At 40.9% G+C, this 24,314-nt stretch overlaps 1 protein-coding gene across 2 annotated transcripts in view; it reads left to right on the top strand.

Annotated features, from left to right (window-relative positions):
- The first annotated feature begins 371 nt into the window (after nucleotides 1-371).
- Nucleotides 372-24,314, top strand: part of mxi1 (max interactor 1, dimerization protein) — a 31,788-nt gene continuing 7,845 nt past the window's right edge. Inside the window, exons 1-3 of one of the 2 annotated variants that reach the window (XM_086211029.1) lie at nucleotides 372-697; nucleotides 2,991-3,093; nucleotides 8,773-8,802. In XM_086211029.1, coding sequence (XP_086067155.1) covers nucleotides 469-697; nucleotides 2,991-3,093; nucleotides 8,773-8,802 — 362 coding nt within the window. In that variant the 5' untranslated portion in view covers nucleotides 372-468. Of the gene's footprint in view, nucleotides 698-2,305; nucleotides 2,800-2,990; nucleotides 3,094-8,772; nucleotides 8,803-24,314 lie in introns of those variants that run through there. The other variant, XM_086211030.1, reaches the window with a different exon arrangement.

Here is a 24,314-nt window from a genome sequence, read left to right on the forward strand (position 1 = left end):
CTGCTTCTTTTACTGGAATATTTTGCGTATATATGTGGCGTCATATTTTTCACGTTGCACATTGAATGATTAAATTATAGAGAAAGGCCATCAATAACAAAATATTGCCTTGAATATCACACACAATGTAACACATCAGAGAGAATCATTTCTTTTTATTCAAAGATGTACATGTATGACATATGGGGGGGGGGGGGGTGGTATTACGATGTCATAATTTTCGTAGAGCAGCAGACACTAGGACCCAGTGGAGCTCCTCAGACAGATGGGGGCGGGCCTTGCTTTTCCCGTGCACACGCATCTCCTGACATTGGCCACCGCTCCACATTAAACAGCCCGCATTCATAAAATAGAAAAAAAGGAAAGAGGAGCCATCTGACAAGAGCAGCATCCACTGGTAGTTGTCTGTCTCACAGCTCACATCGCTCAGCACGTCCCCAGACGACACAGACAACCACGAGGGTAAAAATGGCCAAAAGTGAGATGCAGAGAAGAAGTTTGAAGAGTGAGGAGTTCTACTTTGATTCCGAGGCGTCTCTTTTGGACCAGCAAGACTTCGAGATGTCTAGTTGTCCTTTCAATGACGTCTTCAACTCCAAAGACTCCCACATGGAGCAGATCAACACTTTCCTGAAAAATGTTCAAGTTTTACTGGAGGCTGCTCGGTTTCTTGAGAGCGCCGAGAGGAAGGATGGAAGTGAGTTGATTTTTGCTGACTTTAATCTTTTTTCCTTTTTTTTTTTTTTGCATTTTGCATTTTGCATTTTGCCTGTGAATGTCAGGAAAACAAGACTTCATTGTCAACATACTCAGACAACAAAGGACTGAGTTCATTCAATTAAGCACCAGTGCTACAAGCACAGTCTTCGCCTGGGTACCAGACTAGGAATAAACAGTTAGAGGAGAGAGTGTATTTCAGTATATCGTGCATAATTTTCATCTGCAGTAGCCGCCTGTGGGACATCAGCCGCTGATTTCTCCCTACAGCGTAGAAATAGCAGCTATGACATAATGATAAGCTGTGTGGGTGTGCATGCTGCCTTCCTCCGATATGATCCATCTGACCACATTGCAGCGCCCTCCAACTCAGTTAGAGGATGATGTCATTGCGCCCCCGCACACTCGGCCGAAAAAAAAACTTTATAGATAAAACGAAGAGGTGATTCAGAGATTTGTACATTTAGGAGACCCGACAGTTAGTTTTCCATGTCTGAGAACGTGCCTGTAGTCGACAAAGACACGAACTGGAAGTAAAACCTGGTCTATTTATTCATGTATAGGTCATTAGTAAAGAATCCGTCCTTGTTTTCATCAATGGTATCCTATTTTTGTCAACTCATTATTAAAAGCGACGAACGTTCAAGTGGCTTTCGGTTGCGCCCGACGGTACAAAGTTGTTTTTCTGCAAATATTTTAACAAGTACATGATGTAAAAAACGTCCTGTGAGAATTATCAATGAAATAATGGGAATAATAGAAGGAATTTCGCAGCCGCAGGTCTCCACTGCTCTCCCCCTCTCGATTGTTTGCTTCCTGCTATTTGTGGGCGTGTCGAACAGCCGTCCACATGGCGCAGAGTCCCACTGCGCTTGGTCAGACGCGAGCTCAACCCTCGGAGTCTGTCAAAGCCGTCTGCCAATCACACGTTCCCTCGGTGATGACGCCACGTGTTGCTGGGCCTGGCTTCAGCTGGCAGATACTCCCCCGTGAACATAGTGAATCATGGGAGTTGTAGGGTTTTACTTTGAGGAGAAAGGACGCTTCAGTGGCAAGGGTCAATGGGAATGACATTTATTTCTTACTATACATTTATGTTTCTTTAAACAATGACTTGGGTGTCAGATATAGCTGAAAAAAACTGATGATTGATGGCTATTGTGTAAAAATATCTTGTTGGTCTTGATAAAATGAAATGGCCTGTGCTCATACACTATAACAGTCCTGTCAAATCCTGTGATCCAAGAAATGTGGAGTATTTAAATGTAATTTATTTCACCTGTTAATTTTTTTCATCAACATTAGTGGTAGTAATAACATCATGCATAACCCTACAGATGCAGTTGGGATGACATGGACTCACAGGTGCATTTATTAAACCACTAAGATTAGATTTACCTAAGAGAGTAATCATATGCGATGTATAGATTGGTGTAACACTGTATGAAGGAAAAAAATAACATTTTTTCTTCTGATAGTTAATTTTTTTCAAATAACACCCAAAGACCCAAATTCCCAGAATGCTTTGCGTTTAGTCCGGCCTCTCGTCCGTCACGTCTCTGCCTCTCAGCTGTGCAGCTAGGTAAACAAACAGGAGAGGAGAGGACACGAGCAGCAGCGGGCACTTTGCTGGCTCTCGTCTCCCTCGGGGACATTTTTTAATATTTATACCCATTTTGTAGACATTTACTATCGTGTTTCTTAGAAACTTTTATTACTTTCATACACAAGTTTTGAAATTTTGTAACGACGAAGCCTGGCAAGGATTGGCTTTAGCTTGCTAGCTTGAAAATTTTCTCTAGTCGACAAAGGCTGCCGATTAGCCAGCGCAGAAGACCTCGAAGAAGATAATTAAACGACGATTTTTTAAAGCGTTAAATAATTTTTCAGTGTTGTACCAAGAGACGTGCTGTCTTCCTTGTGTCTTCTAAAGACCAGCCGTTTTTGCTACAAACGGAAACGCTCGAGGGTGCGGAGTAAACGCTAACGGCAGCCAGCCTCAGGAAAGAATGACGGCTGTTCAGCTAATAAATATCCAACGGTTACTGGAAGCTGCAGAATATTTAGAAAGGAGAGAACGAGGTAATTATGTGTTATCTGCGTGACCGAGAAGCTAGTCTTTTTCAATTAACGTAAAATAAATGTCAGTAACTATCTTTGGAGAGGATCGAAACCTCACTGACACGCTTTTGTTGACACTGTGGCACGAAGTAGGGGGGAAATGTTCATATTCGCCCATAGCAAACTGTTAACAAAATATTTTCTGTCAACAGAATGTGAACATGGATATGCTTCGACATTTCCGTCAAATCAGAACACAAACTACCAGAGGCAAAGAAAATTCCGAAATAAGAAATTCAGCAGTAACCACAATAGGTAAGAACCCCTGTCGAACCCCTGTCAACTGTGTGTCGTGCAGTTAGGTGTCAATTGTTGCGAGAGTAATTGATGTTTTGCTTTAGTTGTGATGTGCTGGGAATGTGAAGGGCTTTCATGCAGCATGTGAGAAATTGCTGGCTGCTAATGCATTATTGCAATGTTTAGTAAACAGCGAGCTGTCATCCTTAGGGTGAAAATTCTTTCCTGGCGACTTTTACACGGTCAAGAAAAGGTTGTATAAAAGAAGTTTGAATGAAAACAATAATTGTGAAACGTGGAGAAACCTGTTTAATGAGCGTCCACTCTGCTGCTCAGCTGGTTGGGGGGAGGGGAAGCACCAGGCTCCGCTTGCTTTTCATCAGCTGATTGTCAAATGGACTGCAGTGGCCAAGGTTAGGGATCATGGTAAAAGTGACGGCCTTAAAACGAAAAACACATTTTATCATGGCATGCAGTCCTCTAAAGACTGAATTAGGTCATTCTTAAAATTTTTATTTTAATTTTACATTGTATTATTCTTTTTATTTTACCTGTACACATGGTCGTTTTTGGCCATGTTAAAAATAGTCCACACTGTGGGAGAGTGATTGCTTTGTCTTCAACCCTAGAGCAGAAAAGCTTTTATTTAGGTCCAGTGTTGTTTGCAGACCCTCAAATGTAAATAGGTGGAGCCCTGTTTGGATCAGTAATATGTTAAAAAAAAAATTCCCCACTAAGTAAAAATATGCCCCATAAAAAACAGAGGCCGTATCCCTTTTGTTTCTTGTTGTTTGCATTAAAGCTATTGATGTGGGATGTGGAACATATGTTTTTAAAAAAATACTCTCTTGTGCACCTTGATGTAACACTGTCTAAGAATCTCAGGATTTGCTGCTTCAATGAATAAGGTCCTTGTCGAGCCTAATGCATTCACTGATGACAGAAACTTCTGTGTTGTAGTAGAAGACGAAAATCTCTCAAATTAAGACCCATTGGCTTTGTGTTCTCTCAGTGCTTGGCTGCTTACATTAATCTGTCAATTGAAAGTCATACATCAAACAGCCCTTCTCTCTCCCTCTCTCTCTGAGCCTTTTAATATTAATGTAAGAGCGTGCAACAAACAGGAACTACGCATTACTCATCATCAGCGTAGAATGCTGCCTAGTTCTGCATAGCAACAGTCATGATCGTATATTGGTCTGAGGCCATATTCCTAAAGCTTCCTCCGCTATGATGCTTATAGGGAAATTCTGTAAGTACACCAGTGACATTGTAGAAGATTTCCCTTAACCTTGTATTCATGAAACATCTTTGAACATAAAACAGCTCAAATTTAACAACTAAAAGTATGGCGATATAAAAAAGGATAGTGAAAGGAGCAGAGGAATTAACTATACCCCAAGTGCAAAATAAAAGGAAGAAGCGCTACAGAAAATTGTGTAGGATGGATGTTAGTCGTTGATCTCGCTCTCACAGAAGAAGGCTCACATCTCAGTTAAGGAGGTAACACCATTAAGCATTAACACTGTTTTGCATTCTTCTTTTATGATGCAGTTCACATGGGATTTGCAAATAAAATAAAAAAAATATAATTTGATATCCCCAGTGCTGACAGGTTAGTTATTTACAGAAATTTGTGGAATTAGTCAACATGTTTAGTCCATTTTGGCACCATGAAATCAGACTACTTCATTTATTCATCGGTGGAAAAATTATTTTTGATTTCATGTATTATCTCTAAGCTGAGGATTTTATCACTGACTGCGATTGGCATCATGAGAGCAACAAATCCACACCAGCTTGCTCATGAGAATTTCTTTTCTAATTTTTCTCATGCCTCATTTTGACTCTGCTGACTTGTCAAATATGATTTTAAGCTGAGCTCTCTGAAAAACTAATTTTATAATAATTGTAAGAAAATATTTGACTTACAATTTGCTCTCTGGCACTGGCTGGTTGAGCTGCCTTTTCTGTAGCGTGTTCAAGCTTAGAGTGATGGTTTATCTGAATCTGTTCTCAACAGCCTACCATTTATAACAGGGTTGCTTTATCTTGTTGACCCACTATGTGTCTGTGTATAAATGCACACATATACAAATAGTCATGCCTGCCCAAAGAAGTATGAACACTGCAATTGTGTGTGGCTCTGAGGCAGTTCATAATCTGTATCACTTGGTTGTTGAGCTGCAGACATGTGGATATCTGATCAAGGATGAAGGGAGAGGGTATGTGATGATAAAGGGCCACAGGAAAGCTAGCTGACTTGGATTGATCTCTCTGGATGAAGAGTCATGCAGGAAATGTAGATGGCTGCTTGATGACTTACTAAGGGCTTGTATCAGAGCTAATCTATGGTATGCCTCCCTCTCAGAGTAATCAACCGTGCAAGTGACATCAGCAGTGTCATAGATGGACTTGCAGTTCCTAAAGTAATTTTAGTTTTACTATTGTCAGTGTCGTACTTATAATGATGCATATTCTTTTGTTTTTTAATAATCATTTTCAAGTTAAAGCAGCAATTTTGCACTTTGACTGCAGCCAACAAAACAGGTTTATTACACACTACACTGAGTCAGACTGTGGTAACATGGTCCATTTATAAAAAAAAAAAAAATTTGAACAATTGTTTCATAGTAACCTTGAACATGCACGATAAAAGCTGAAAAATCAAATTAGGCACTCCAAAGTGTTCATTTTCTGTTCACAAAACTGACTCAGTACCAGAATTGGTGGACCTCTGATACAATGCTGTGTGTGTAAAGCCCCGTCCTGAACATAAGCCTGCATGATACACAATCATTGGACAAGGCATTGCAGACAGAGACTTGGCCAACAAACAGAAGTGAAGTTTGCTTTTATGAACACAGCACAAATGAACAAAATTTGTGCTCATGATACTGCTTCCATAGTTGGACTTTCTCCAGGCCATCAAATGCTCAATCTATACCCAAGGTTACTGCGCAGTCTTAAAAAGTCTTAAAAGTCTAAAATTCAACAATCCGAAATTTAAGGCCCTTAAAAAGTCTTAAATTTTGGTAGTAGGTCTTAAAAATGAGGTGCCAAGTCTTAAGTGACATTATGTTAGATCTATCGTGTTAAAAAAATGTTCCCGCAGGAGTGTCCGACAATGAAATCAGTTCGACCACATAAATGAAAAATTTTTCAAGGTGGAACCAATAAAATGAGAAATTAGAAAGCTGCATATCACATTCGTGTGGTCCGAGTTCCGTGTTGCACAGAAAGTCAAGCAGGTTACATGTGGTGGATGCGCGCGGTGAGTCTGATCGGGTATCTAAAATGGTCAAGTGCCGATTCAATGATCTATGGCTGGACAAAAAAGAATTTAAATGCTGGCTGAAAAGAGTTACTGGAAATCTGTACGAAGCCCGCTGCACTTTGTGCAAAAAAATTTTCAACTGGGAACATTAGAGATAAAGGCTCTGGAGTCGCACGCGAAGTCTGGTAAACATGAGACACAAGTATCACAAGTACAAGTAAGGCTGCATCGAGCCAGATATCTTACATCATCTCCAGCGGACCCAGCACCTGATATGCACAGTAATTCTTACACACTAATTTTTCACTTTTTAAAAAAAAAATTTTTTTTTTACTTTTCAATTCACTCCCCTACACCAATTGCATTCTCTGTAGGGAAGGAGTGTGGTAGTGTTCATTTTTCAATGCCAAAATAAATGGTGAAATTGAGAATTCTGTATGCCTTTTTTTCAAATTGGTCGGTGCTGCCATGCGTCATTGGAGATTCTTTTTCCATGTATAGATCTACTTGGTTCAGCACCACAACAAGCATTTTGTATGTTGAGAAGCGCATCCCACCATTCCATTGATGACCAAAAACTATCATATGTTGTTGTGAATACAGTAGTTCTAAAATTTCATTCAAAAAGTCTTTAAAAAAGTCTTAAATTTGACTTGTTGAAACTTATAGGAACCCTGTATACCTTCTTTTAGAGTGGAGAGAAATTTCACCTCAAAACAGATATGTGTTCACCCTGCAGCTTCCACACTTACAGAGGAATTGTGTATCAAAACTCCCATTTTTCCTACATTGTTCCATTCTGGCCCCAACAGCAGGAAGAGTGGGGTTCCATCCAAGTGTGATGTGTATGTACATACTAAACCACATTTTTTAAGTGCACAGGCAAATAAAGTACACCTACAATGGGAAATACATTTTAGTACATTTGTCCCTGTGACTGTTGGTTTACCCAACAAATGAAGCTCTTTAGAACAGCATAGCCATTTTTAATGGCTCATGGATGCTGACAGACCCGCTTGGATTAATACATTTTTGAATGCATAACAGGACTGCTGCAGGACTGTTGAATAAGAAAGTTTTTTGTGAACATTATTATTGAATAAAGAACAAACACAAATCCCCTTTCTGGTGGTCTCTCTGACCACCCTGGCAGTATCTTCCACAGTACCTCCACCTCGCTTTTCCATGGATCTTCCCATCACACTCTATGTGGTGCAGTGCTCTGCTTTAGCTTTAGCACCTGACCACACATCAGACTATGAAAGTTGAAGCCTGGCGAGAGCTTGTGTGTTACCACTCAGGGTCTAGTTAGTTTGCAGGAAAGGATCTTGGTCAACTGACATGTGAGTCCTGCTGTTTTGCCGTGATAGCAGCTCGTCAACCAGCCCATAAACCTTGTCATGTTAAGTCCAATCTACTGCCACACTTGACTTAACAGCCAGTCTTGCATACACAATTACATGAACAGTAATGTATTCTAATGCAGACATATGGTATTTTATTGGCATCAATAATTAATCTCAGAGAAATTATTTCTTCTGAACCAGGGCCAATTTTTACAAACCTAAAAGCATTACTAGACAGTTGGTGCTTCCTCTGACTAAACCATCTGACCTTGATTATCTCACAGTTAACAAATGGTTGACATCATCATGGCTTTCAAAGAGAGAGAAGATATATTGCAGTATTGATAACCCTCGGTAGAGAGAGGGGGTCTCCTGAGGCAAAGAGGAGTGCAATGTGGATGGGAACTTGGCCATTTAAGCACAGGAGGGGGTCTTGTGCTCCCATCAGTATGTTGCCACACAGAGACACTCTGAGAGACCAGCTGATTCACTTTACATTATTAACAGAGCTCTGAACCTTGGTTGCTGCATGCAGTGTGTGTGTGTGTGTGTGTGTGTGTGTGTGTGTGTGTGTGTGTGTGTGTGTGTTTGTGTGTGTGTGTGCGCGTACATCCTTTCCTAGCAGCAACACGCATATACACACCGGTGCACAAACACACTCCCACACAGTGTCAACTTCAGTGAATGTAAGTGGCTGCAGTGTCTTTCTCTCTCTCTCACACGCGCACACGTACACGCACCCTCACTCTCACCCTCACCCTCACTCTCACCCTCCCAGAGTACTGTAGCTGTGTGCATTATTGAGGAAGAGATGATTGTTCATGCCTGGCTTTCACACTCGTGTATTGATGACAGTACACTGAGCCTATGGTTGTTCCTGTTTGGGATTAATTGATATATCCGTAAATTAAATTTGACATTATACAGTAAGTCGCTGTGCCTCTCGCTTTTTGTATCTCTCATGCACTTACTGTCTTAATACTACACTCCTACCATAAGTGTGCTGAATTTTCAGGAAAAGATGCCACATGTATGTTTGAATTCATTATTTCAACTTTTTTTCTGTTTTTGCAGGTCCACACATAATGAGTTGGAGAAGAATAGGTGAGTTGGCATTAAATCTCTCCAAATATTTAACCTTTAAATCAGGAGGAAGTTTTCAGCCACATGCACACCCTGTCCAGACAGGTCCTTCTGACATTATGTCCTTGACATTGTGTCCTTCCAGGATGTTGCTCATCCTCAACTAAGCATTTCTTCTTCAACAGGTCGTTAGAACCAGTTATGTTCAGTTAAAGATACTTCATCTATTTTGAACGCTCCTGTTCTGTGTCATTTACCACACCGTCTTTTTGAGTTGTGCAAAACAGTTTGGTCCCTAAGGACTTTGCATTGCACAGGAAAATAAGGGTTCATGCAGACAGAGCTGGAATTATAGTCAAAAGTTCAGTGCTTGTTTGTGATGGGGTTTTTGTTTGATAGGTTGTGTTGGCAACAAAGTCAGCTGAACTAAATACCCTCTCAGTGATTTTCTCACTTGTGTGTGGTTCTGTACAGTCATATCTCCTCACTCAAGACATTAGCTACTGTGAAAGAAATGTGGTATTCATAGGGAAGTTGGCTTGTGATGATTTACCACACCGTCTTTTGGAGAGCATGAACACTGGTTTCTTAGAAGTCTTTATCAGATTGAGTTCACCACCCACATAGGTTGCTTGCCGGTGTTTATACTCTGTGAGCGAGCTTCAAGAGTCAATCTATAAAGAGCTTTCTTTGACACCATAAATAAGAGTGGCTAGACTTTCAGGATTTATGGCGAATAGAAAAAAAAAAACCTCGCCTTCCATTTCATTATCTCCGAGGGTGTTGGTGCAGCAAAAGGATGTGGAAGGTTGGATCCATTCAGTGTAATCACATATTACTTCGCCTGTTTTTCATGCCATCCTCCCTGGCAGCCTCTACTAAAAGGATGGGAACATTGGATCCAGTGAGTTAAATATAGACCAAAGTTGATGTGTCACCATGGTGCTCATATGCGATGCCGCGCAAGGCCAGCCGGTCGGCTGACTGGCCCTGGCAGAATGCAGCTCCCTTGCTGGTTTGCATTTTTTAGTGTTCCGCCTACACACACAAAAAAAAACCAAAAACAGGCCAATTCAGTTGTTTGTTCCTACAGCATGATGTGTGTGAAGGCTGTTTTGGTTACTCCTTCCACATTTTTGTAGCCAGCCTGTGTAGTATTGCCTGCTTGCTTCTCTGCCCTATAGTTGTCTCAGTCAGTCAGAACAGACGAGTGAAAATGGTGGAACAGAATGAATCTGTGCTGATTTGGCTGTAGACGTACGTAGCAATGAATTATGATTACTGCAGAGTTATAATCCATTAGGTGAACCATTTAATAAGCAGTGAAATCAAACTCCATGCATAATAAAACAAATTTGACAGCTTTATTTTGTATCAGTGTGCTTTCATTCCTGTCATGAGTGAAACATCCATTGAAACTTGCATACTCGCCTTCCTTGGGACCCTGGCTCCACTCTGCTGGTCCACGCAGAGCAGAGGGGGACAAGAACAGGCCGTCCTGTACCACACCACTGTGCCAATTTCAGATTCACTGATATCTTGTCCCCCCTCAGTCCTCAGCTTGACAAGCTCGCACTTAGTTGGACAGTACAAGTCTAATTTAAATTTCCATTAGCAAAGAAAGAGGGCAAAAATTGAAATGGTAATCCATCTTTTTAGAAGTACATTTAGAATAATTTATAATACCCCCTCCCCATTTCTAATCCTATTCCCTTCAGGAACATGCCCCACTGTAAGCTATATGTATCAGGCATAGTTGTTCACCCAAGTGTGTCAGGCTTACAGTATACCATGATTCTACAACAGCAGCAGCTTTCATTCCATCTCAGCGGACTTCCAAGTCTTATAAATTGTAGTTCTGTAGTGTTCCAGCACGACAATGACTTTTTTCAGCACTTGTACCTCCTGCTACTAAGATGTGTTGCCTTGAATGGACACCACAGGTCTTAACAAGCCGTGTGACAAGTAAAATTGTCATGAAAGCAGAGACCACAGGACAAGTAAAAAAGAACAGACATTGCAGATGCTCACATTGTGCAACAAGACCAGATAACATGGTGGCTCTGGTGCTCATATGCCTCAAGCCTATTTCAATTCCTCATGTAGCTAAATTATACTGTACTTAGTAAGGTGTTAATCCACCGCATTGATCACACGCACGTCCCTCTATTTGATTTTTTCCTTTCAACATATTCATTAAAATCCTCCGGTCAGTTGTTCTGAGTTTATATTAAACAACTCTGGTTAATCTTTTTTTAATTCAACAGACAGCAGGTTGCAGTAAAAAGCACCTCCATCTGTTCATTTTTATCTTGTTTGTTGAGGCCAGTCTTATAATACAAAGAGCAAATTTTATTTTTCCTTAGTGTCAGAGGTATTAGAAGAAATGTTGGCTTTTCTGCTTGATTCTTTACGAGAGGAGTTGTGGATTCTTTTTAAACAACTGTCACTACTGACTGTGGACCATTAAGAAGGCTCATTCAAGAATTTAGAGCTTGTCATCTTTAGGTGTCGTCTGATGACTCGAAGCAACAGCACAGTCAGTTCTCACTACATTTGTTTTGGCTCATCTCTATGTGAAATGGTAAATGAAAATAGTCACACCCCATATGCAATCAGCTACGGATTGGTGTGGGTGTTCTTGAGTGTGTCTTTATGTCTATGTGAGGTGCTTCTTCTCATTTGTGTGTGAGCTTGTAAGAACCTATTGTAAGATTTCAGAGAATCCTTTGACTTCACATATATATAGCCTTTCCTATTCAATGTAACTGTAACACCTACAAGCCTTGTAGGCGACTGTAGGTTTAGTGAGAGTCTAAACAATAAAAATTCACCAATGAATATCACTAGAGTAGGTGTCACATTTTTCTTATGGTACATCTCTCTATTGGGAGTGCAGCCCTTCACGTGTTTCTATTCTTTCTAACCGGTGGGCTAAGAACCGAGTACTGTTGTTCAAGCCCTCAGGGTTGGATGAGCAGTCAAACATGAAAAGCCTGGGCTACATTTTCTCTGGCTGTGCTAACGCTGTTTGAAGAAAGCCAAACTGCCTCACCGGTCTTTCTGTTATCTGCTGAGTGAGTGCAGCCTATTCTCGGGCTCTACTGCAGGGCCTCGAACTGGGACCATTTGTTCTGACCAACGTGACGACTTGTAGGCTTTTCTTGGCTCAGAAAAGCAGCTTAAGGGACTTGATCTTTGGTCTGGTGAACCCAGCAAGAGCACACACACGTGTTGGGGCACGTTCCCCCTTACCATCCACCCCCCTCTTGCAGGCCACCCGGTGCTACTCTTTAATAGCCTAGCTTGACTTTGGCTTAGCAAACAATGGTGTCAGAGGACGAGGAAGTAATTGACTGGCTGATGGGATGAGCAGAGGGATAGGCCAAACACACCTGACTAAGGGATGCTTTGAGCAGCACGCAAGCCTGATCCACGCTCAGTGTGTCAGTGTGAGCATTTCTGCCCTGTAATTAACTGAGTCACAGACATGAGACGTTATCAGTCATTGCAAACAGTCCAATGAAGACAATTTGTGGCTGTGGCTAGAACAGTGCCTCTTCAACCTAGACAACTATATACTTACACCTGCATTCTTGTGCCATGTGGGTGTGAGATGTAGGAGTGAATTACTCTTCAGGGATTTGCCTGCCTGCTCGGTTGCCAGGTTTCTGACTGTAAAAGTTTTCTGTGAATTGACTCTCTCAGTGGACCAATCCTATTCCCTCAAGAGAAACCTTTGCCTAAGATTATCACAGAAATGAAAGAATACCTAGGCCTGAAGAAAATCCAGGTTCCCTCAGCAATTTTCCAATAATTCGAAATCCCTCCCCAAAAAAAACAAGCAGCAGGAGGACTCAATAAAGGATGAAAAATGTGAATTTGGTTGACCCTTTGCAATGTTAGCATCTCATCAAATTAAGGTTTCCTATTGTTTACTTCTTACAAAACTTTATAGTTAGGAGAACCTAGCTTATGAAATTATATGGAGCAGCATTAAGACATCTTTTATTATCTAAAATTGATTGTTAAATCTATAAACAGTATTTGTACTTGAAAGAATTTACAAAGGACAGGTAAGGGACTTGTCTGTAGCCCACTGTCTGACATTATAAAATCAGAGGTTGCCATTGTTCATCTGAGAACCCATCTCTACTCTGTTGCTCTGTAGAAAGGCCCATACAGAGGGATTGGATGTTGGCGCTTGAAGGTTCACACATCACTCTTATCTTGTCTTGCTCCTCTGACCCTTGACTCATCTTATCTTGGCGCCTAGTTGCCTTGCCCTTATCCTACAAAAGTGCATCTGTGCAGCTTTCTGTATAAGGAAGGTGTAACCAAATGGAACAAGGCCAGACAGGCATATGGACTTAGTTAAACCCTGGGATGTCTGGCTGTCAGCTTGCTTTAATTTTAGCAGTTCAAGGAACAATAGTTTCTGTGAAATATTGTATCATAGATGTTCAGATTAATACACCTTAGAATGTGACTGTATGTTCAAGCTGTGTGGTGGTGTTAAGTACCTCCCGCACAATGTGCTGTTCAACCTGTGCTGTTAACAGTATTGTGGCATGGTGGCTGATAAGCCCACTTTGGACCAAATGGACGAGGCTGTTGTTACATACTGTTCCAGGAAGAAACGGTCCCGTGTTCCTTCCTGCTTCCTGGAGCAGATTGTCACGTTAGCGGTTGAGCTAATCTGTACCTTAAGGAGAGGAGGGGGAGGTAGGAAGCAAGAGAGACACGAAGATGGAAAGGAGGGAAATGGGATGCTTGTTGTAGATACTACACTCAATTAGGCTAAATCTGGTGTCTATTTTTAGCTGTACAGCTGGGGGAAAGGGGGGGGGGGACACTGCCTTCTGACCAATCATATGGGTTAGCCGTGCACCAATTAGAGCAGTGAAATGATTAAGCAGTGAGGGAAGTTACCACCCCTTACTCCCATCATAGCTGCTTCACATCCTGTCACATCACCCTAGCATAGACTGAGGAGTCATTATTGTCACATTGAAAAATGAAGTCCAACTTCAGTGGAATGGCCTTTGTGCCAACTGGGTTAAGCAAATTAAGTCTCTATTTTTAAACACACGCAGCGGAGTGAGCATATGTGTGTGTTTGGGTCTCTGTTTATGGACATGTGAATTTGTATTTGTATTTGTAATTCGTAACTACAACTACAGCTGATGTTTTGCTTTTGGACACATTAACACTAGATTACCCCACTTTCTCTTTTGGTGACCTGAAGAAGACACACGACTTATAATGAAGACCAGAGAGCAAAAGTGGCCGAGCAGTTACAACACACTACGACAGAGATTATTGGACTTCAGTCAGAAATCACACTTCCCTCTGGGTAATTGGATCATTCTGATCAGCAGTGGGGGTCACATGCTTAGTCTATGATTGTTATGAAGACAGAGGAGTGGCAAGGAACTCATCTTAGTAAAACACAGTTGAAAATGAGTTCAATACATTCAGGCTGATTTTATACTCCAAAACCTACACACATACACAGACAGCTGGTGACCTCAGGGATATGTAGTAATTCTGTTTATGCTTTCTGTCATCCATAGTCCATGTATGTGTGCAGTAAATCAGTCCCCAGGATCAGCTGTATTGATGGTTATTTCCTATGATCCACAAAGCAGAACTAGTAGGAAACAAAAAAAACACCAGTCTGATCATCTGTTGTGATCAAATCTGATGATGAATACCTTTGAACTGTTTTAAACAGCAGCCTGCTGACTTAAATCCCACCCTGATGACCGACATGCATGTAGGTTTTACACCCTAAGCCTACGTTGTGTGAGTATTCCTATTACTGAATGTGTGCTTTAAGCAGGCCTGTTGGGCTTGACTTCTTCATATGATCATTAGAGCATATTTGTCCTATACTAAATGCCTTAAGGGTTTCTGAACAATATTTAATATGGTTTTGTCTGGTTTATTATTTATTACATATGAAAGGTAAGCATAGAGTTCTACTTCCATGTTGATAACTGTATTAAACACTTGAAAAATACCCTCTTGAGATACATTTTAAACACATCAAAAATGTGTTAATTACGATTAACTTTGGACTGTCACACAATTTTGTTGGATATTGGAACGGATTATTGAAACACATTTACTGCTATAAAGAGCACAATCATCATATCCCCCAGAGCCAACACTGACATGAACCTCGGGGTTTCACACCAGGCCGATTTTAGAAGCTAGGCTATATTGGAGTTTAATCCAGAGCTTGTGCCCTCACCCCTCAGATCACACAAGGCTACAAAGGAAAGTGTGTGGGGGGTGGAATTAGGTGAAAGACTGTATGACAGATGGCCTTAGAGACACTGAAGATATAATGCACTGTCCATGGTTCAAGCCAGTGGTTGCCGATCATGTTGTACAGGTGGGCAGTAAACGGTGTGTAGATTTGATATCAAGTAACATGATCCATATTAGAGGAGAAATTTGGTTTCAATGTATAATATCATGGTTCAACTATGAAACTGTTGTCAATGCATTTTGATACATCAAGTCAAGTCAAGTCAGTTTTATTTATATAGCGCCAAATCATATCTAAAGTTATCTCATGACACTTCACTTTAAGTAGAGCAGGTCCAGTACCACACTCCTTCAATGAATCTACACCCAACAATTCTCCATGAGCAGCACATCCTGCAACAGCGACAACGAAAACGTAACTTTTAAAAGGCAGGAACGTTGAGCAGATCCAGGCTCAATGGAGACTGGTTGGGGGGAAAGAGAGCAGGAGAGTGGGGCAGAGACAAAGACAGTTAATGGACAAAAACAGATATACAGAGGGAAAGAGTGGGACAGAGATAAAGAGAGAGAGAGAGGGAAGAGACTGATGGACAGACGGGGACGTGAGCAGGTGGAGCTACAGGTGGCAGCTTGAGGCTCTGTAGCCTCCTCCAGCAGCACCCGGGATCTCGGATGTGGGGAACCTGAAGGCTCCGGAGAAGAAGAGGAGTTAGTAACAAGTAACAAGATTTTCATTTTCTGATTATGAATTTTACTAGTTTTCTATTACTACCTGCTACTTTTAAAACAGAATGTTCTAGATGTAAACATACATTAGCATGAATTAAACACCCCATCCCTGATGTCTATATGTGACTGTAAGGATTTGGGGTATGTGTGCATGAATATAGATAATATTCTTTTGTTTTAGTTGACATTCCTTCCCTTTGACTCTATCCCATCCATCCTTACATCTCTCTGGCTCTTCTCTGGTCATCCCTTCTGTTAATTCCATCTCTTTGTCTCTTGCCTTCTTTCTGTTTCTCTTCCAACCTTTGTCAGTGGAGCAGATTAAAAGGCAGTGTGCACGTGTGAACTAATCCATGTGTTAGTGATGGGTTTCAGCCCCAGAGTCTCTATGCCCCCCTTCCAGTGAACTTTGTTCACGTGTGTGGGAGCACGTGCTTATGTCAGCTGCTAGAAGAGGGTAAATTACTGTACTATTATGTTATTTTTTTCTCTCAAATGCTCCCTTCCTTGCTTCATCACTACATGCTCTGTCGTCCATCCCTTCTTTGCACTGTTGCTATGCGCCATGATGACGGATGCTGTTTGTGGCTCTGAGCAGCCTCAGTGGTTAAGCGTGACAACAGCATTGGTCTGCTTGGTGTTCAACTGTTTACTTTATTTACCACTTGTGGCCATGGGATCAGTTGGGCCATTTGAGTAACTGAGAGTCCTCATTGATTTTAAACCCCCATTTGCATTTTATTGCCTTCAGTTTGCAGTGTGACTTCAGCACAAAATCCATATGCATTTTTACACCAAGCTTCACTGCTCATCCTCCACACATTGAATCTCGTTTTAGGATTGAGGTCACAACTGCCTGCATATTCAGAAATATCAAAGTCGTATTCCCACCCACCCACATGCTGGAATGAATTTTCACCCCTCTGCATTTCTGTCTTGGTCCCTTCCATCTAACCAGAATATAGGTCATCAGTCAAAATTCCAGTGGAAGTCTAGTGTTTGGTAATGTTTACTCAATTCTGCAGATGTGAATTGTGTGTCTGTGTGTGTGTGTGTGTGTGTGTGTGTGTGTGTGTGTGTGTGTGTGTGTGTGTGTGTGTGAGATGAGCGTTCTTGTTAGTCCTCATCCCTGTTTGTCAAATGTATCTTTTGAGCATTAACTTGGAGTGTATAGGACAAGACAAGTGAATAACTCAGGTGTGTAGGACATGGGCCTGAGTAAACAGGAAGAGAGCATCCACAGCAAACTCAATGCAATTAACTGTAAGGTCAAAAAGTTGCGATCACATGGAGTGAAGGCTACCAAAATATGCACACTATCAAAACTGACATTTGTCACTGCACGGCTAGAACATGGTTCTTAGTCTTGTAGGGGTAGGGGGCTGTGGCACCACTCATGCATAACATTCATGTGTTATGTGTTTCGGTTCACTTCAGATCTTAATCGTCCCAAACGTTTTAACAATTTTTGCTGTAAGTTTCTTCAAAGCAACACTGTAAAACAAACTGGTAACTGACAGAATCATATGTCAGTTGGCAAAAAAGTGGCAAATTGGAACAAACAGAGTCGATTTCAGTTGATCACTGTTGTTAAAGCCTGTAGAGGTCCTGACAGCCCGGCTTTGGTTTGTGCCCATGGCTAGTTTCTGGGCAGATTACACAGACAGAGCACCCCTCTCCTCCCCCACTCTCTATATCTCCCTCGGTCTCTATCTCACCCAGACCCTGCATCTATCCCATCTGTCCCTATTTCATAAAGAAGATGAGGGAAGCATCAGTCGGGAAAAGAGATCCTACAGTGGCTGTAGGAAAAAGATTTCACTAATCTTGTGTGTGTGTGTGTGTGTGTGTGTGTGTGTGTGTGTGTGTGTGTGTGTGTGTGTGTGTGTGTGTGCACGCATGCACAAAGAAACACAACAGACAAACCAGTGCATCAGCAAAAACAACATACAACTTTCACACTGTTGTCAGTGTGCAACTCTCAAACATTTGCCTCTGTAGTACATGAGTATGTATACCAAAACCCAGCATATGCTTTTTACTTCTGCTCAAATGCTATACTATTTTAATGTATTTTACTTTCGATCACAGTCCTTACAAAGTCTTTACCTGCCTTAAATGTGCAAATGCACAACTGTATGAAAACTACAATAGATTTTAATTTCTTTTAAAACAAACAACAGCATGAAAGTACAGAATCAATAAGCAGTACTTGTACTAATGATGGTAGGACTGACAAATCACAAGCCAACACGTTTTGTACAAAAGAGAAACCTCTAATATATTTGCTGGCTAAATCCAGACCCAGTGAGTAGTAGTTTCCCATATTAAAAAGAGCTGTTCAGTCAGGTTCCACTGTCTGTATGGCTGAACATGTGACCTTGGGTGCTACCTGACAGCAGTCATGTGAGAGAGAAAGGGAGAGAATGACTCCCCACTCTGTGGAACAGAATGAGAGAAAGAGAGTGGGGGATGTGGAAAAGCAGAGAATCCTAGAAGAGGCATCCTTAGCATAAAAAACAACCCTGCTCTTTGTTAACTCAGCTAGCCGCTAAACAAAGGTGGTGAGCACACACAGAGAACATTGTTGCTGATACACATTTTAGGTTTATTTACATGCTTCATTCAACTGAAAATCAAGCCAAGTGGAACTGCTTTATAGCGTTGTATTCCAGGTGTTCAACACCCTAAAGTTAGATTTTACACCGTTAAAACAAACATCATCTTGACTATGAAAAAATAGATTTACACTGCACGTGTGTCCACATTTAGTATGTTTAATTTAATTGCTTTTTACCCTCTCATGTGCTAATTTGACATTGATTGAATGTACTGCTCAACGGACATGGATTAGACCACGTTAAAAGAGGCTTTGCATAACAAAATACGCTATCATTCCTCTAATCTTTGACGTGGATGAGAATCGTGATTTACAGCTGCTTTAAATGAGCCCCGACTCCAGAGAAGTAGTAGGGCAGAGGAGAAACAATAGATCTCCCTCTCAAACTGAAGGTTTTTTTTTCTTTTCTCCTTAAGGAGGCCTGTGTAATAATGTCTTAATTTCCTTTTGCATGTCAGTTTAGGAGATTTACCACTGAGTCGGACATTAGTGATGTGTAATTAGTGTAATAACTGGGTGAAGGGTCAGATTTCCTCTCCCTCTGCATGTATTAGAAGTGGGTCAAATTGGGAGGGTGTATGTGTGTTAGACTGGGTTTGAAAGAGTGGGGGATCTGCCTAAGTGAAGTTTATTGACTGTTATCTGGCCTGGAAATCTGACCCTCCCTTTAAGAGCACGCCCAGTAATTATGTCAGACATCTTGGCCTGAGAAGTTATCCATTATTTATGTATTCACAAGTTTGGAATCTAGGGCAGCTATATTATTTTTTCTTCATTGCATGAGCTTCAACTAACAGTGTTGGTTCTAGGGGACTCGAGAAACCGGGGTTGCTTCCTCTGTGCTGTTTCTAATTTCATTATAAAAACAATAGTTTTCTCTGTGTCACTTTTCAGACTTAATTTGCCATTAATTTCATTCAAATGCATGCCGTAATGTAGTCAAAACAATTTATCTCAGTGCCCCATTATCAAGCAACATTTTAGGTTGCGTGTGACCTGTTAGGAAAGATGTAAAATCTTTATTTGACCACTGAGTGTGAAAAATATTTGCTACATGAGGCAAGGTTCAGTGTTGTATTTATCGCTCTCTCTCATGCTGTAACTTGTGTCGCTGTTTAAACGTCAGTATGTCAGTGTTAAATGAAAGGTCCTTTTTTCTATTTAAAAGGCCCAATAAACAGTTTATCACCATAACAGATGAGGCAATCTATTATTTTCATGAGACTGAAGTTGTGTACTAAAGATTATTCAGAAGCTTTTTGTCTTTTCACAGCTGGGCTCCTGTTCACAAAATCTTCACAATAGTCCCTCACATTATCCTTCCAGAGTCATTGGAATATGTTCAAACGGCTGATTGTTCTTGTCATCTTGATGATGTGGGAATTAAATCTTGTGGCTGCCATTACACATCATACTGAGGCAAAATCAAAGAGGTTCTTGTCGAAGCTTAGTTTTTGACTGCAGGTATAGCAGAAATATGAAGATGTGTCTGTCTACACACTGTGGGTTGTATGGCCTTTTATGCATCACCCTCCGTCCATCTGAGGGCACATGCTGTTTGCGTGTGTGTGTGTGTGTGTGTGTGTGTGTGTGTGTATAAATGATACAAGGACGAGGTAGGTGAGTGCTGAGCCGTTATGAGCTACACTGATATAAGTGAAGTACATATGATTTGCGTAGGTCGGGTGAGAGCTGTGGTGGGCAGCTTTCCCATACCAACAGCGAGATTTTCAAAGTGCTTCTGTAAAAAGGACTGACTTTCAATCACATTGGAGGCAGTTTCACATATTTTCAAGACCGTTTGATGCTGCTATGGTGGAAGGAGAGCAATGCACACATGATGGGTAATAGTGTATCTATTAGCAATCAGTTTTTTTAGTTGTTTAATCATATTTTTTCATGTTGATTATAGTTATTAATAGAATGAGAGAAAGTTGTATGATTTTGGAGGGAAGTGCAGGGTGTGCACGTGATTCCTGGGGAGTGGAGATGAGGAAGGAGGGTGGATGAGGAGGAAAGGTGTGGTGCAGTGACCCGTGGCTGGCTGGCTGCTTGCTCACATGTCAAAGCCAAAAGGCAGAGCTGCCCGCCTGCGTACCCATCTGGGGCCCTTCAGGAATACAAGCAATGGGAACAGACACACACACACACACACACACTAGAATGAAACACACATTGATACACACTGGTGGAGGGTAGGCACCCCATTGTCTCTGGAGGAAAGAGCAGGACAGCTGTGTAAGACATGTCTTTTGGATAAAACTGAAAATATTATACATGAGCATATTGGAGAGTGTAGCTCACTTAATTCTCCTTAATATCGGTGGAGGGAATCCGCTAGTTTTCCGTGTTCAGGTTTTGCTGTACATTTTTTGCCTTCAACCCTCCAGGTGCCGGAAGACACCATGTGAAATCACATATATGCACATATCTTTGTCAGTGCTGCCATGAATTGCCCATAGAGGCCCACAAGGGATAATAACCATGATGAACTACCCTTCTGAAAAGGCCTAGCTAGGAGCGCTTGAGAGCGCTTTGCAGGTGCAGCGCTTTTTCAAAGCTGAGATACTTTGTTTACTATGATTCAGAAAAATCTCAGCACAAGGTATAGTGCTGCCTCTGGTCCTAACTTTATGGATGAAATAAAGACTGAGGCAGAGGAGCCAGCTTACATCTGGATGAGTATAATTATCTTTTTCAAGAGCTTTTGCATTGTTGCTTAACGCTGGCAAGTGTAGGATACACACACACACTCACACACACACACACCTTTGTTTTTAGATGGCTAGGTAAAAACTGTAGAGATGAAAAGTACAAGAAATGGTACTACAGTGGAAAAGGACACTATAAAAGCCTTGACTACTGTTGCTGTCATTAGCTGTACCTTATTCATGTGCCTTGTCATTCTATGGATCTTTTTCGGCTCATCATTGTCATCCACCTGGGTGTAGTCATATGGATCTATTTACTCACTCAAATTATGCTGTATGGTTCTGTTGTGTTGCTGTGTTTTGTTTTGTTTCGTATTATGTTTGTATTGAGGTGCAACATTGTTTATTTCATTCTGAACAGCACGGTCCATATGTTGAGAATTTACCTGTTACTGACCAGCCTGAGGCCCAATCTCCTTTACTGACAAATGTAAGCAATAACAATTCTGCATTAACATCTACAAGCAGCATCAGGCCCTCGTAAATTATTTGAATATGACTTTTTCAAATGTGAAATACTATTTACACTCTGGCTTGGCTGAGTACTTGAATGCAATATTTATGAGAGATGTACATCCATGTCGTGCTGCACACTTAGCTTATTAACAAATTCAGAATGAATCATCCAGTCAGTAGTCCATCCATTGCTTTTAATCTTGCATTAGTTCAGAGCTGTAACCCAACCTTCACTGACGGATTCAGTTTTCATTTTCTTGTTTGAAAATTATTTACGCCTGTAAGAAAACACCACCACACTCATAATATCTGGGCCAATCCCGACACTGGGTGCTGCAGGAAAGCTGCTGTTTCATTTCATGCATATGGATATTTAACGACTGCCGGACGATGCATCAAATCACAATCGTGGTGTATAATTATATTATCAAACAATATATATTACTTTGAACAACCTATTTGATGTAGTAAAACATTATTTTTCAGTGTTGGACATATGTTTGCTTTTGTATTTTGATGCTAGCTTATGTTGAGTAATACACATTTCACAATAACATTTATTTATGATCATGAAGAGTTGTATTGCTGGAAGTAGGTAACCAAGAAACCGGCAGTGCAGACCAAACTAACTTCACTGGTATTTGCTGACATCAGATTTGGTGTGTTTACATGATTGCTGTTCCCATATTTGTTGCACTGTTTTTTTCCTCTCGACGTGAGCAGAAGCACAGTTACACTTCATCCTCTTACAAACCTTTTCAGATTATCTATCTGGGCAAGTTGTAATCTGCCTGGACTGGTCACCTAATCACAATCTATGAATGGGAAACACTGATGGTTTAACAAGTGTTATGTATTCTATGTTTTCTTACCAGCACATAGCCATAACAGCTGAGGATGTAAGGTTACATTATGTGCTGCAGACTAAGTCCATAGCTGTTTATGTAACTAGTGCCAGTCCTTTCTAAGAACATGGGAAACAGGAGGCAAAAAGAGACACTGGCTGAAGGTATTTATAGTCACAAGCAGCTACTCATATAGTAAGCTGCAAATGGCTTAAGATCTTTGGCTGTTGGTCTGCATGATAAACAAGCCTTTTCAGGTATTAGGGACCCTTGTAGAGGCTTCACTGGAAGTTTGTGACCTTTAGACTCTGTGAGAAATTTAGAGATAGTGCTCGCACTACTACAGACTGACATGATAAACCTCTCTCTGCTGTTATCTAAAGTCGCCTGTGGCTCTGGCAACCACTATTGGCAATTTCTGTCTCCTGATTTTTGAAATTCTCGCCTACAGTGAGTAAGAGTTCCACTTTGACTTCCCATTAACAGGCAATCCAAATTGACGGCCATCAATAACACAATAGGACACTCTCTCTCTCTCTCTCTCTGTCTCACAGTCACAGACTGTTCCTCCCGTCTTTCCTCTAATGCTTTTGGATGATTCTTTGCCTTCTGTACTTATCGCGCAGTTCTACAGAAGAGTGCGGCATGCATCCAAAGATTAGGGCAAATGCCACGCAGATGTGTCACATGCCTGTCTATCAATGAGAGGCACAGGAAGGGCGTATGAAGGCAACATGCAGCCAACTAGTTGTTTTGAGCTGCTAAAAGAGATCACCCAGTACATCAGATAGCTTTGAAAAGAACAGAACTATGACTCCAAGTGCTCCAAGACCATCGAGTGTACAAGACCTGCAAAGAGTCTGTGGGTTTGGAAAATGAATGCTTATGTGACTTTTTAAGATCTTTAATAAACCATCTTGTTCTTTTTGTAAATTATGGCTCAGTTTAAAGTAAAATAGACAATAAAAGTAGGGTAGGCACTAATGCATGTCCGGCACAGCAATGTGTCACTCAGGATGGAGACGTAGTCTTGTGTGCAGTGTAGAGGCTGACTGAAAATACCTTTTGAGGTGTCGTCCGTCTGTGTATTCATGTTAAAACTTGAACCCTATCAGTTTGTGCAGTAGGATTTTGAAAGCTCAAAAGTTAGATTCATTGGCCAAAATGTCAAAACCAAAGCTTCAAAACCAACCAGAAGCAAGTCCAGTTGCAATTACAAATAACTGTATAAAAGCAGGACAGACTCCTCCTCATCATCATCATCATCATCATCATTATGTTGTTGTGGAAGGTTGTGTGAGATTTCACACCAGTTTGCGTAAATGTGCTGATTCAGCAGCCCAACAAGTGACGCCTCACATCGCAATCGCTACTGGAACATTCTGCTTCTGTCTGTGCTGCCATTTGCGCATTTGTGTGTGTGTGTGTATATGTGTATACTGTATGTGTGTGTATATATATATATATATACATATATATATATATATATATATACATATATATATATATACATATATATATACACATACACATACACATATATATATATACACACACAAATATATATATATACATATATATATACATATATATACATATATATATACATATATATATATATATATATACACATATATATATATATATATACATATATATATATATTTAACAGAAACATTTGTTATGTATATGTTGCTGTCATAGACTCTCCTTCATTTAAATAGTACATTTTAATCTTATCTATTAATGGTCAATGAACAAGCACACACATTGCAACTTCCATCAATTGAACTGTGGTGATAGCGTGGTCGGCGCACCCCCACCTCCTCCTTGCATTTATCATGTCAGTGGGTCAGAGGAGGGGGATGCAGAAGGAGTGCAGGAGTCGAGCTT

Source organism: Aulostomus chinensis, chromosome 8, assembly GCF_037954235.1.
Source record: "Aulostomus chinensis isolate RoL2024-O1b breed Wild chromosome 8, RoL_Achi_v1.0, whole genome shotgun sequence".
Classification (NCBI taxonomy): domain Eukaryota; kingdom Metazoa; phylum Chordata; class Actinopteri; order Syngnathiformes; family Aulostomidae; genus Aulostomus; species Aulostomus chinensis.